The sequence below is a fragment of the Pteropus vampyrus genome, unplaced genomic scaffold, assembly GCF_000151845.1.
Source record: "Pteropus vampyrus isolate Shadow unplaced genomic scaffold, Pvam_2.0 Scaffold383, whole genome shotgun sequence".
Lineage (NCBI taxonomy): Eukaryota > Metazoa > Chordata > Mammalia > Chiroptera > Pteropodidae > Pteropus > Pteropus vampyrus.
Genome location: NW_011889164.1, coordinates 1,629,669 through 1,644,691, shown reverse-complemented (window position 1 = coordinate 1,644,691; position 15,023 = coordinate 1,629,669). Strand labels below are relative to the sequence as shown.

Genomic DNA, 15,023 nt, shown 5'->3' with positions numbered 1-15,023 from the left:
TCCCAATTCTACATTCCAACCTAAGATACTCCAACCACTAAAATTCGATTCCTGTTTATCAAATTTACAGTTTGTCCTCTAATAAAGATTAAAATATCTGTTTTATCACATGTTGAATCTAATATTGAAAAAAAAAAGAGCATTTATATTGTTCACGTAAATATATTTGTTACAGAGCTGGACAATGCATAGAGAAGAAAAAGTATAGAGAAACATAAGCATAAGAAGATCTAATTTTGGCACACGAACTTAAATTTTTAAAAAGAACAGTCTTCTAGTTTTAGGTTTAATGTATCCTATTTTCTTTTTTTTTAAATCACTTGACTGAGGTATGATTGACATGCAAAAAGCTGTACATATTTAATGGATAAAGCTTGGTAAGTTTGGAGGTAAGTATACACTTGTTAAAATATCACTGCAATCAATGCCATACACATATCCATCACCTTTAAGTTTCTTCTCACCCTCTGTATTTATTTAAATAATAAATAAACTTTAAATTTTCTTAGACTAAAGAAAGCATATGATCATGTCAATAGATGCAGAAAAATCACTTGACAAAATCCATTTATGATTTGAAAAAACTCTCGGCAAAGTGGGAACAGAGGGAACATACCTCACCATAATAAAGGCCGTATATACAAATCTACAGCTAACATCATACTCAATAAGGAAAAGCTAAAAGTGTTTTCCTTAGGATCAGGAACATGACAAAGGATTTCCAATTATGCCACTTAATTCAACATAGTATAGGAAGTTTTTACCATGGCAGTCTGACAAAAAAAAAAACGGAAATAAAAGGCATCCAAATTAGAAAGGAAGAAGTAAAACTATCATTATTTGCAGATGACATGACTGTATGTAGAAAACCCTGGAGATTCCATCAAAAAACTATTAGAACTGATAAATGAATTCAGCAAAGTAGCAGGATACAAAATTAATATTCAGAATTTAGTTGCATTTTTATACACCATAATGAACTATCAGAAAAAGAAATTTAGAAAACAATTTCATTTACAAGTACATTTGAAAAATAAGTAATATGCCTAGGAATAAATTTAACCAAGAAAGTAAAAGACCTGTACTAAGAAAATTATAAGACACTGAAGAAATTGAAGAAGACACAAATAAGTGGAAGCATATACTGGGATCATGGACAGGAAAAATTAACATCAATAAAAAGTCCATACTACTCTAAGCAGTCTATAAACTTAATTCAATCCCTATCAAAATACCAATGGCATTTTTTTATACAAGTAGAACATATAATTCTAAAATTTATATGGAACTGTAAAAGACCCCAAATAGCCACAGCAATCTTGAAAATGTTTTTCTGCTTAGGGTAGTATGGACATTTTATCGATGTTGATTCTTCTTATCCATGAGCCCAGTATATATATATATATATATATATATATATGTATGTGTACATATAATGGAATATTACTCAACCATAAAAATGAAAACCATTTTCCACAGTATAGATGGGCCTAGGGTTTATGATGCTAAGTTAAATAAGTGACATAGAGAATTATAAATACCATATGATTTTATTTACATATAAAATCTAAAGAACAAAATAAATGAATAAACAAAAGGGTAACAGACTCATAGATACAGAGAACAGACTAGTGATTGCCAGATGAGGGCTGGGTGACAAAGGTGAAGTGATTAAGGAGAACAAATTGGTAGTTACAAAATAGTCATAGGGATGTGAAGTACAGCACAAGGAATATAATCAGTAATATTGTGATAACTATGTATAGTGCCAGGCCAGTTCTAGACTTAGCAGGGGGATTACTTTGTAAATTACATAAATGTCTTACCACTTTGCTATTACTAATATAACATTGAATATCAACTGTAATTGAAAAATAAAAATTAATTTTAAAAAACTTTGTATTATTGAAATAAACAGATTATTCATAATGTATTATCTATTTTAGAAATCGCTGCCTTCAATTTGTTAATGTCTTATTGAATTGTTTTTTTGGTTTTTTTTACCTGTATTTATAAGAGATATTGGTCTATAAATGTGTTTTTTCCTTAAAAATGTTTTTGGTTTTTGATATCAACATCAGAGTAGTGGGGCCTCATAAAATGAGTTGGGAAATATGCCCTCATTCTGTTTTCTGAAAGAGTTAGTGTCAAATTGGCATTATTTCTTCATCAAATGTTTGTTAATTTACCCGTGAAAATTTGGGGCTGGAAGTATTTGGGAAGAGGTAATTATGATTGCTAGTTTATAAAAAATCATTTATTTATTGAAATAACTATTAAAATTTGATAGTTTATAAAAATAATTTCTTATTTTTTGAAATAACTTAAAATTTGAAAATAATTTCAATACTTAAATAAGTATAGGATTGTTTTTATTTTCTAATTCTTTTGTCAGTTTTAGAAAATTTTGTTGTTTAAGGAATTTGTATATTTCCCATCTGTGATACCAAATCTTATTAGCATCAGATTTTTTATAATATATTATACTTTCAAGGCCTCTATGCACTGTAATAATGACCTGGCTTTAATCGATGGTATTGGTAATTTATATTTTCTTTTTCTTTTTAAATCAATTTTGATAGAGGCTTATCAATTTTATTAAACCTTTCAGTAAACTGACTGACTTGCTGATCTTCTGTAAGGTTTGTTTTCTTTTTCTTTGTTTTCCACTCTTTTTATTATTTCCAATCTTCTACTTAATTGAGTTTAACTTACTTCTCTTTAGATTCTTGAATTAGATGCCTACATTATTGTTGTAGACCTTCGTTTTTCTAATACAGGATTTTAAAGCTCTAAATTTCTCTCTAATCCATCTAAAGATAAAGATACTCCCCTCTGTGGTTCCATATTTTGAAATTTTATGTTTTCGTTTTTATTCAGTTTGAAATATTTTCTAATTTTTTCATTACTTTTTTGACCCTTGGTTACTAATACAGTTTTACTTAATTTTCAAATTGGAGATTTCCTAGATATATTATTTTTACTATATACTTTGGAGCCACTGTGGTCAGAGAACATAGTCTAGGTAATTTCAGTCCTTTGAAATTTATTGAAACTTGTTTTGTGACTCAGCATGCAGCCAGTGTTGGTGAATGTTTTCATGTGCTTTTATGTATTCTACTGTTTTGATTACAATGCTTTGTAAATTAGGTCAATATGTTTAAATATTCAAATCTTCTATATCTTTAGTGATTTTTTTTCTGCTTCTGTTAGTTATTGAGAAAAGAGCATTTTGCTTTATATATTTTGAAGCTCTTTTATTACACTCATACATATTTAGGATTATTATGTATTCCTAAAAATTTCATTTTTATCATTATAAAATAATTCTCTGATAATAACCTTTTTTTTTATTTAGGCGAGGCAACCCTTGGTTGACCTCACAGATTGCAAGGACCTTGTCAGTTTACAATCTTTTATGTTTTTATTTTTTATGCCTACAACACCTGGTCTTCCTAAGGTGGTCTCCCATCTAAGTACTAACCAGGCCCAACCCAGCTTAGCTTCTGAGATCGGACGGGATCAGGCTTGTTCAGGATAGCATGGCCGTAGACAGATAATATTCTTTTTCGTGAAGCCTGGTCTGATAATAAATAAAACCACATCAACTTTGCTATGCTTAGTGTTTGAATGGCATGCATTTTTCCACTGCAGTCTTTTAATCTGTCTTATTTTTTACATGTATTCAGTTTTATTGAACTTTCTTAGAAGGCAGTAATGAACGAGGATAGCTTTTTAGTTTTCCTGTTTAGAAACGTCCTCTTTTGTTGCTTGTGCAAAATGATTAAAAAATGACCTCATACTGTCTACAATTTTCTCCCCTCCAATATATCTGCATTTTGTCCTTGCATTTATCCTGCACAATTTGAATTCTACTCCCAGCATCTTCTCTCAATATAGAACTGTGCCCTAAGAGCGAGTTTCTCTTGGTTAGTAAAAGTTCATGTATCCCAGACTGCTCTGAGCCCTTTCAAACTTACTGTGGATCTTCTCTTCCATGCATTCAGGTGTGCAAAAACCCCTTCCAGCTACAGCAGTGGTTCTCAGATTGGTTCCTACACTTTTCAGAACTACTGTTCGTGATTCAGGGAACTCCAGTTTTTAGGGGAGTCCCCTGCTGTTTCCCTCTGCCTCTTCCTATGCAAATGATGTACCCCATTACTTCTGTGGCTATCAGTGGTTTGCCTCACCTATTTGCATTTTGAGTTTTATGGGAATATTGAACACAGTGGGGTTTTTTAGGTATTTTTCTGTGAGTTTTGATTTTAATATCTCAGTTGCTTTCTCTATATGTGGGGATTCAGGGAAGTTCCAAAACAATTCTGCTGCTGAAGTCGTGTTTTCAGAACTCCGTGGCTCCTCTTGTTTCCTGTTGCAGAACAGTACATTTACACTGTGTGATGTTTGCAGTGAAAAAAAATGTGATGCTTATCTTTTACAGAAAGAGCCATTTAACAATCCATATTAGAGATTTCTCTGGTGTTGTCTCTTATTGTGACTATAGCAGTTCCTTAGTGTTATAACTACTCTTCTTTTTTACTGCTGGCTCCTAGTGTGCCATGGTTATTTCAAGAGAGTCTCAGAATAGCCTGTGTAGTAAGGAAGGTCCCAGATAAGACATCTGTCCTCTTTAGTGATCCTGTATTGCTCCATGGTGGATGAGACTCTCCTGGTTTCTGATTTAGATGATTCAGAAGGGGTGGAACCTCTTCCTACCATCTGTCACCTAAATGGGTATCATATAAGTGAATTAACTGAATGCCGACAAATGCTCGACAGGATTATATAACTGAAAATGCTTTTGTAATACAAGGCACTTTGATAAATTGTAGAAATTACTGCCCTATCATTTGCTTGGTTATTTTTGAAAAGTATTTATACTTTATTTTGGGAATAAGGTGGTTGAACACAGTTGGAACAGCACTCGTGATCCTCAGATAATTCTTTACTCTCCTGTTACACTCTTAAGTGACACTTGTTTTTTTTTTTTGGTTTTTTTTTTTGGTTTTTTTTAACCACAGCCACTTCCAAAGAAATGTGGACACAGCTCTTCTTCATTAAGAATCATGCTATCGATCAGTTTCATACATTGGCTTTAATAAATAAATCAATAAGTCATTTATAGGACACTAATTTGTCTTAGAAATTTATAAAGTTTTGCTCAAAGAGTACTTTTAGTGAAAAATGCTTTCCTCTTATAAAATTAATGCATATATTGCTATTTTGGTTTATAATTTGCAAAGTGCTTTTCGTTTACTCTTCATAACAACCTTGAAAAGCAGGCATAGCCTCCACTTTACAGATGAAAAAACTAAAGATGAAAAGTTGTTACCTTCTTAAAGCTATGTTGGCAATTTATAAAAAAGCCAAGAGAAAATTTAATAGAATAATTATTACTACTATCAGAAGCCTCTCTGCATGCCAGTAACTCAAAGGGAACATGATCACATGAGTATCTATTTATAAATAAGCCCCAATTGAATTAGTTACAATTTAGAGACTTTTTTAGGAAATACATATTTACATCTCTTTAATGTACAATATACAATAAATGTAATGTAAAATAATATGCTATATAAAATAAGTTCGTCTTGTGTTAAAACATTCAATAAACTCTGTGGAAATTTATTTTTTCCATTGAACTTCAAAACAGTTGTTTATGGTACTCTTGTTTGCAGATGAAAAAGCTGGGTCCCAATGATGTTAAATGATTTACTCATTAACCAGCTAGTCAAGGAATCAGGATTTAGTGTCCTATGTCTTCTTATTCTAAGTCCTATATTTTTTCCTTTACACCATTCCACCTTGTGATGGAACTTTCAAAATGTTTTAAGGTGGCTGAATTAATGAACCAGCTATTACAATTTAGATATATCTGTCCAAAAGGAATAGCTTGGTCTGTAATAATCAGTTTTATGAATCATGGATACCAGAGAAATGATGAAAAAGGATAAATGGATAGTCAGAGGATTTCTGACCTAATTTCAGCCATACAAGTCATAAATAGTCTTTGGGCATTTAATGAGAATGACTGGTTTTCCCAGGAGGGAAGTATGAGTGTACTTTATCATTTTTAATAAAATATGACCCAGATATGTTTTAGACTATACTCTCTGCCATCTACTCTCCCGGCAGTCTTCACATCATCAAAACATTTTGCAGACACATTCTAATGTCATTACCATAGCTTGTGGCAGACAAATTCTCACATACCATATCTACTTCACAGCCTGACTCTCAGGATTGACTATATAGTGTCATTTTTCCTACTAGGCTAAGAAGAGAGAAATATATTATTTCCTTAAGTCACACGTTGGATCAAATCAGTGCTTTTATTTCTCCCCAGAATCTAAAAGCTGGTTTCCCTGGGAATTTTGCTGCTCAGAGACAGCCATAAGGCAAGAGTTAAAACAGAGCAGATGAGCCACGTGTGGGGACCCACAGTCAGGGTGCCTGGGGTTCTTTATGTTATGTGTGATGGCCCAGTCTCCTTTACCTTCAGAGCAGATTCTCCCTCCACATCTGATTTTGTAATGCTCATCTCAGTGAGATGTTTTTCATATTTTTTTCATAGTAGGAATTTGAAATCAGCTATATGACAAGCTGAATATATGACAGAATATGAAAGTGTGCGTCTGGGTGTACATATATTTTTAATCAAACAGCACAATATGGCAAAATCAAGTTGCCTTAGAAATTTTTACTTCAGAATAAAGCAAAATTGAGCAAAAATCATGCTGGCCCAGGTCCTTTTCAGGGCATTGTTCATGAGGGTGGATGACTTTTGTTAAGTTGTAGATCTGTTATTTACTACTTCTACATTCTATGTCAAATAATCCTTTTGAAACTCTTCTGAGCTTTATGTAGTCGTAATATGAAGCAGCCTCCAAGTAGCACATTCCAAAGACTGTCGATCTGCTGTCATACTCCTGGCTGCCATATTGGTCTCCACTCAACAATATCACCATGATCTCTGATGGGAGACTGTCAGATTATCCCAGGACTTTTGCTTTCTTTCTCTTGGCAATATAGGAAGTGAAATAGTATGTAAGCAATATAATAAACATCTACAATACATATATTGGTTTGGGGACAAATGGCTGATATTTCGTTTGTTTAGAGTGTAGAAAGAAAGACAAACCCACCATTCCCAGTAGGCTCAGCTTGGCTACAGGTTCATTTCTGAAATATGTCGGACACATAGCGATTAATTTTGAAAATAGAATTGAACCAAGGAGAGTTCTCAGTATACAGAGTAGTAGCTGATGCTGCTACTATCTGTATCCAAAACTCTAACATGAAACCATAAGAGAACTACTGTGGGTGCCTGAAGAGTTTGCATCCTCTTGGTAATAATAACTGTGCATGAATGAAATCAGCATTTGGATGAAGAAAGAAATCTCATATTGGAAAGTAATCATAGCTTTTATGCTCTGTTGTGTGTGTGTGTGTGTGCTTTGACAGCTTTTTGGAGACTACAGCCTATTTCTTCATGAAACCAAAACTTGGAGAGAAGGAGGTGTCCCCAAATGTTTTTTTCAGTATCTGGCATGAATTCAGCTCTGACTTCAAAGACTTTTGGAAGAAGGAGAATAAACTTATTCTACAAGAGAGGTAGGTTTTTTTTCATTTGCGCAATGGCATTTTAAAATTGGTATTTTATTAGGTGTGATACCACTAGGATTGCCAACTTTTATAGCCTGAATGAAAAATTAGATGGCTCACAACCTGGGGTATCTTGTCTTCAAGAGGGTGCTGAAATTTGGCAAAATGTGGAGTTTGAGTAAAAAGAGTCAGCATAGAGGCTGTGATGCTGCCGAGAGTAGCTGGGATGGGGGTTTGCCAGGATCGCCGTCTGGTACCACAGCTTCCGTGACGAGAGCAGCGACACTGCCGAGACAGTAAACGCACCCACCGCAAAAGGCCGAGAGCAAAGACCGTCAAGGTAAGAAGAGTCAGTTTTACTTTGTTTTTGCTCAGTTCCTGGGATATTGTCAAAGTTTCACTGTTCGTATAAAAGCTTCTTCAAATGTCACCAAGAAACAGTGAATCAATGCTTTTTAAAAAAAATCTTTCAAGGTTCTCACAGAACTCTATCACATTTCCTAAAGCGAATCTTTTTATGAATGAAGGGAAATTTCTCCTCTTAAGTGTATGAAATAAACTCTATCACTACGATTATGCAATTCCATTGGGGCATATTAAATATTAATTCAAGAAGAAAGCTAGCCCTCCCAGGATAGCATCCCCAAATAGCCCAGTCTATTAGGAGAATGAAAAAATAAACAAAATCTACACTGTAAACCAGACACTAATACTGAAACCACTTAGTTTACTTCCCAGCATCCTTGCACTAACAATGACTTTGCTTTAGATTTTTAGAAAACTTTCATCCTAAGGACTTTGTTCATCATACTACAAACCTCCACAGTTTTCTGCTCATTATCTTCATTTTGGTCTTGCTTACATACATACCCAGGATCGTCCAACTAATTTTCATTTGTAAGTAGATGTCGATACATCCTTAAATCAGGTTAAATTAATTGCTAAGATTTATGGAGCATGTACACTATGTCTGACTTATGCTAACTCATATAATTACTTAGATCCCATACCTGTATCATAGAAGAAACTAGGAAAATACTTTAAACATCACTCTAAAAATAATGAGCTTATTCTACTTGAAAATGCATCATTAGAGGTTAACATAAAAGACGATTTTAGTCAAAAGTCCATGCAGGTGAGAAAAATTAGCACATTTGAATTGTTGTTCATTTACTTCAAACTTAGCCGTGTATTATGAACGTTTTATCAAACAAGGCTTGCTCAGTTTGGAAGAATTGTAAGTAAGAGGAACCTATTTTTTCACCTCAGCACATCACATACAACGTTCCTTCATCACCCTCACATGCTTCTTTTCATCTAAAATCTAAACTTGTTCCCCCTGAAAAGGGCCTGAAACTCAGTTGCATAAGGTACCAAACCAGGTTAGTATTTCACCTTCCATCGTCATTTGCGTGATATCTGGAATTGGAGTCCTAATGAGACTGGAACTGGTGAAGTACAGGCATCACCGAGACAAAACGGGTGAAGCTGTAGTTTTGGAGGAACTGTTCCCATCAGGCAAGCGAGCGTTGCAGCGGAAGACTGTCGTCCTGTGGGCGGGGGCATAGGTAGACCTCTAATTATAACTCTACTTCATACGCCAGTACACTGGCTGGCGAGATGCCATCTTGGAGGAAAAGTTGAAATTGACAAATTCACATGCATAGTCCCCATCTAGCCTGTGCTCCATGAGATGCAGTTGTGTTTCTAAATCACCATATGGCTTAACAATGTAATATTTATGATATATATTTGACATGACCAGAACTTGCTTTTCTTCACTCTCTAAATATCTCATAAAATCAAATATCCTTTTTTTAAACTTCTTCCTGTGCTGTCATGTCCTAGAAATATCCTATGGGCTTTTTGAGTCACACTTGGTGACTTGACTCTCATTTTGGCAGTGTTGTGAATTGGCAGATTACAAGTTCTCTCCACTGCAGCCCTCTCATTTTTCTAAATCATTTGCTTTTAATAAAGGGCTAAGGAGGAACACATGGCAGGTGAGAGAGTGCTTCTTTGCCCTTTGACTTCCGAAATATATTATTTCTCTCGGCAAATAGGCTGCTTTGAAGAGCAAGACTATTGGCCTGAATTGTTTGTGGAAAAACGCAGTCCCTTTCCTTACTGCAGGACCAGCTACACAATTTCCAGAAAACAGTGCAAAATGAAAATGCTGGACCCCTTGTTCGAAAATTGCTAACAAGTTCAAGATGACAGATCGTTAAATTGAGTGTAAAGGCCTGAGAGCCGGCTGGCCGTGTATGCCTGCACAAGCATACCTGTGGAGCCCGCCGTGCCTTAGCGTAAGCTTGATACTATATTTTCTGTAGTTAGCTGGAAGATGGGAGAGAGAAGAGAGGCATGGACAGGAAGCAGGAGTGTGGTCAGTTACAGGCGTTGAACCTCTGGTACAGTAGGTGTCAGTGTGAGTCGAACCTCAGGCAGCACTTTAGATGCTAAAATGGGATGTTCCCCAATGCGATTGTTCCCTCCTCTCTATTCCTACAATATTTACTATGTGTGTTTTGTTTAATAGTTAATCCTGTGCTGTGTAATGTTATGTCTGTTTCTATTTTATACCATAACTTTTTTTTTTTGACGTTTGCATTTGGATTTTATTTCCCAATGTCTTCACTTCTGGCATAGTTCTTACCCTACTAAGCCACCAGTGCCTTTCCATTCTTAATGGCTCCATAAATATTTGCTTATTTGACTTGTTACATCACTGTATTTGACACAGACATGAAAATAAGAATTAAGACTAGTAAAGTAATGAACACGTTTTCTTACATAACTTAAGTTTATCATTGTTATTCATTTCTATTCAGTTATCATTAATTATCGTTAAATTATCATGGTAATAAAAACCCTTCAATGGTCATAAAAACTCTACTTCAGATATCTTAAGCAAAAAGACTTTTTTTTGTTTAGACAGTCAAACCACATAAGGCCAGGGTGGGACTTGCCTGTGGCTTGCCTAAATGCAGAAATTCTTACAGCGGACTGTAGGGGTTAGTCAGGTGTGTTTCTACCTCTCTCTTTCACTGTCTTTCTAAGTACCCTCTCTCCTGCTCCTTCTCTCTCTCTGTCTCTCTGTCTCTCTGTCTCTCTGTCTCTCTCTCTCTCTCTCTCTCTCTCTCTCTGTCTCTCTCTTTCTTCCCTCTTTCTCTCTTCTCTCTCCCATCTCCACTCTCCTCTGTGGTTTAGTTTAATTACCAAGCCAGGGTATTCCTTTAAGGGTAGACTCTTGCCTCAGACATGGCTTACATTCTCACAACCCAGAAGGAGAGAACATGCTCCACCAACTAGAAAATTCCAAGGAGTAATTCCAGATGAGTCATGCCCATCTTTGGATCAGCCACAGTGGCCTGAGGCATGGGATATGATGATGATTAGTTCACCAGTTCTGCAGAAAGGACAGTTGTCATGATTGACAGCTCCCCTCATGGCAATGTCACTGGAGTTCGGGAAGAGCACTTTCCCCAAAAATGTAAACAGTGATCTATTACCCTTAACTTATTGAGCTTTTAAAAATAACCTGTGTAATTAGCATGGTAGAAATAACCTAAACAAGAGTTTAATAGTGGAGTGAAATTTCCCTTTCTGTTCAAGTTTATGTGCCCTAATTTGGAATTTGTAAATTGAATAATATCTTTAATCTTATAAATATTGTGTAAATTTTTCTTGCCCTATTATTTCTAATTGGTGTTTGATTATAGACTTGTACTAACATTATATTTTCTGCCTTCATCCTAGTGACTCATATGGGTTAGTAGATATATTTATTGAAATAGTAAATTCCTAAATGTCCATGTTGAAAAGGTCTGCTGCCTTTCTAATCAATGGGGTTTGGAAAACACGAGGATTGTTGAGTTAGGTTTTCTACTTACGAGCTCTAGTCATAGAGTGTGATAGTTTCCTAACCTGCAAAATGGAGATGGTAATACAGCCTTGCAGTGTTATTTTTAGAGTATATAGCACTGCCTCCGTGCTATTTCTCCATCATTTAACATAAGTGATACTCTCGTCATGACTTCATACAAAGCGATGTAACATATTGATGAAACATGTTAAGCATCACAAGCACATAGTCTCTAAATTACTGCATTATTGTGACTCGGTTACTTTCTCGGTTAGGTAAAATGTCTTAATTCTGATTCTAAAGGTAAATTTGTTTGAAAACAATGCTGCCTATCTCTCCATATTTTTTTTTATTATGCTATATGAAGGAACTCTTGATATTTTAGACTGCTGACCCATTGGTTTTGTCATGAGTCAGAAAAAGTGTGGTTTTTTTCCCATATACTTGGAACTAAGCATATGTAATTAACTAATAGAAATTCTTCTCCGAAAAGAAATCTAAACTTGTCATCGCTGAACAACACAAACATATGAAACATAAGTTTTTTAAAAAGTTCAGCTTGACTATATCCAGAAGATGAGGGGATAAACTAACACTTAGTCTGCCAGCATGTAAGGAAATGAGCACCCCTCATCTCTAGCATCCATGTCACCGAGCCACCAACAAGGCCTTGTGGAGCTAGGACAGCAAGAGCTGTGTGACTTAGAGGAAAGGTTGAGAATGCATGTGCTTTTTTATCCTGATACAGGGATTTGGGTCCTGGGAGAAGACAATGGGGAGCCCAGAACAGCTTTACTTCTCGCTTTTGCCCTGTTATAAGCTGAACTCAGTTTTTAAGCAGAATCTTCAGCATAACTATGTGAATTTATGTGTGATTATTTGCTCATTCCATATTGACTGTTTACTAGGCACAGGAGACATTCAAGTTTATTTTATGAAGTTTCTGTCTTCCTTGAACTAACAGGCTAGCACTGGTGTGTGGTGTAATGTGCAGTGGGAGAAACTGGCCGGGGGATAATTCCACCCGGAGGACTTTTGACAAGGAGCTTGGAGTTGGAGTAGGATTTTCGCAGGCAATCCAGAGAGCGAAGGGTGTTCTAGACAAGAAAATCTGGCTCTGGCAGCCGGTCCTCAAATCTCATAGTGTATAGTATGTCCTAGCATAATCTCCCTTTTTGTTGGCTTACGACATTTTAATTTAATAGATCAATTGTGACATTAGTAAGGTTTATGCTTAAAGTGACGTCTAACTTAATTTACTGATTTATTTTACTTTGAGACAGGTAGTCTTCAACGAACCAGAGAAAGGCTAGCTGCTCCTCTAATTGCACAAACATGTGGTAATCAAGTCTCGTTTCAGCCCAGCTGAAATCTGTAATTAGAGAAAAGAATTTGAATGCTTGGCTTTAGAAGGTCACGCATTAAATCGGAGAGCACCTCATGCCATGTTAACATTCTCATTTCCAAAATTTGCATTCACTGTGAGCAGTGTATTCAGATCTAAGGGTGACGTTATCAGAATAGAGGAAAGCAACCACTTTCAAAGCAATTGAAAATACATCTGAAGAACGAGTGTAAGGGAAGAAGGTTTATTATTATGTATTAATGTGTTTGTTGGGTACCTAAGGGATGGATTGATGCTACTTAGATTGGATTGTGCACTGCTACTTAGCATTGTTCATTGCATCAATAAACAAATTTGACCAGCCATTTACCCCTTTAGTTCAGTCATCAATTTCTGGAGAAACAACCCATAAAGAAACCCTTTTCCTAGTTCTAACTCCCCATAGCTAAAACTTTGGCAAGACAATTGACAAACAAGATAGAACAGCAGCTAATGGTGCCTGAGAATGTGTAGGAAATATGATCCACACTCATTAAAGGAGTAATTAATATGTATTAAGGCATAATAGGTAATTATTTATTAACTCATTCAACAATTATTTATGCCCTGCTGTGTGCCAGGCAAATTTCCTGTCCATGTGAATCTTACTCTCTAGTGAGAAAAGCAGACAACAAAAAAGTAAACAGACACATTTCTAAATTATGGGTTGAAATCAGTACTATGAGAAAAATAAACAGCCATTTTTACAGAAAAAGAAACAGAAGAAGAGGTTCACTTACAAAGTATGGTCAGAGGAGGCCTTTCTGAAGAAGCAACATTTACATTGACACCTAAGGAATTCGAGGGTACAGCCATGTGAAGAGGCAGGGTGGCGAGGGGGCAGTGTGGTCTGTAAGCCTGCCAGGAGTCGGTGCAGGAAGTACAAGACAACATGGCAGAAAAGATTGAGTGCATTCCAAGAAAGATGGTGGTCATGAGATGAGTTCGATGAAGTAAGCAGGGGCCTGATCAATCAGGCCTAAAAAAATGATTGTTAGCATATATGCAATAGAAAGTTATCAAGGGGTTTTCAAAAAGGGAATAGCCTAACATGGTTCATCTAATCAAAAGATGGTTATCTCAAGTGGGTAGTAAATTGGACAAGTTATTTTATTGAGAAACAAGTTGGGAACTTGCTGTAGTGGCTCTGGACTGGGGTGGATGCAGTATAGATGACAGGGAGTGAGTGTGTTGGCTAGAGACTTTGGAGGTACACCTACGCAAACTTGCTGTTCACAGGTTTCTGGCTGGATCAGTTTTAGAAGTCAGAAAATTCTAACTCTCAGCTCAGATACTGACAACTTTAAGTTAACAAGGATGTTAGAGACCAAGAAAGTGAACTTCCTTTTTCTTCTCCTAAAATGATTTCCAAAAACCCAAGGTTAGAGAAAGATCTGAAACTTTGGATATCAGGAAATTCACTTTCTCAAACTTAATTCTCCAAGAATGATGTAAAATTCTAAAGTGAAAATCTGATGGAAAAGATCTTTGCGTTTGTGTCTTTATCTTCCCATGTTCTAAGAGATGTTTTTTAAACTTAGGAAAATCCTTCCTCAAAAGCCTCATGTTCAGAAATGAAAGAAACACCCTTAGAGATCCTGGTTCGAGCTCCTCAAAAGAGAATTAGGACAAAGAGCCAAGAATATAACTAGTCCAAGATATTTTTGCTTTGAAAAGGATTTAAACATTGTTGCACCTTCTAGTGAGTTTGTAGAGGCTCGTAAAGGTTATCTGAGCAGTTATTAATTTCCCTTCAGCATTTGTTGAAAATGTTTTTTGATATCTTAGCAAAGTTTATAGTAAAACCATCTTGGATCAAAATATACTTCATGAAGTAAAGATATTTAAAATTACCCAATTGAAAATAATATTATGTAGCTTATATGGACTGAGAACAAATTTTTATCCAAGCTGTTCCTTTGTAAGCAAGACGTTATTTTCAAGGGGTCAGTTTAAGTTTCTTTAGGATACTCTCAAATAATATAATGGTTATAACCAGAGGAGGACCAGATCTGTCCAATTTGTATAATACCAAATTAACAAATTCTTAGGTCTGTGTGGACTTCTGCTGGAACCTGGATTTTTAAAATAGTGAAAAATGTACCAAGTCAGAAGCTCCCCAACAGTTCATTCCCACCCTGGGGTTCTCCATGCTGATTCTGACCCCTT

The 15,023-nt window shown here is 35.6% G+C and overlaps 1 protein-coding gene and 1 pseudogene across 1 annotated transcript in view; one reads left to right on the top strand and one right to left on the bottom strand.

Moving 5' to 3' along the window:
- FMN2 (formin 2) overlaps positions 1-15,023 on the top strand; it is a 402,924-nt gene that overhangs the window by 362,302 nt on the left and 25,599 nt on the right. The window contains exon 16 of the mRNA XM_011380009.2: positions 7,465-7,614. Within this exon, the coding sequence (XP_011378311.1) occupies positions 7,465-7,614 (150 nt within the window). The remainder of the gene's footprint in view (positions 1-7,464; positions 7,615-15,023) is intronic.
- Positions 3,435-3,554, bottom strand: LOC111731553 (annotated as a pseudogene).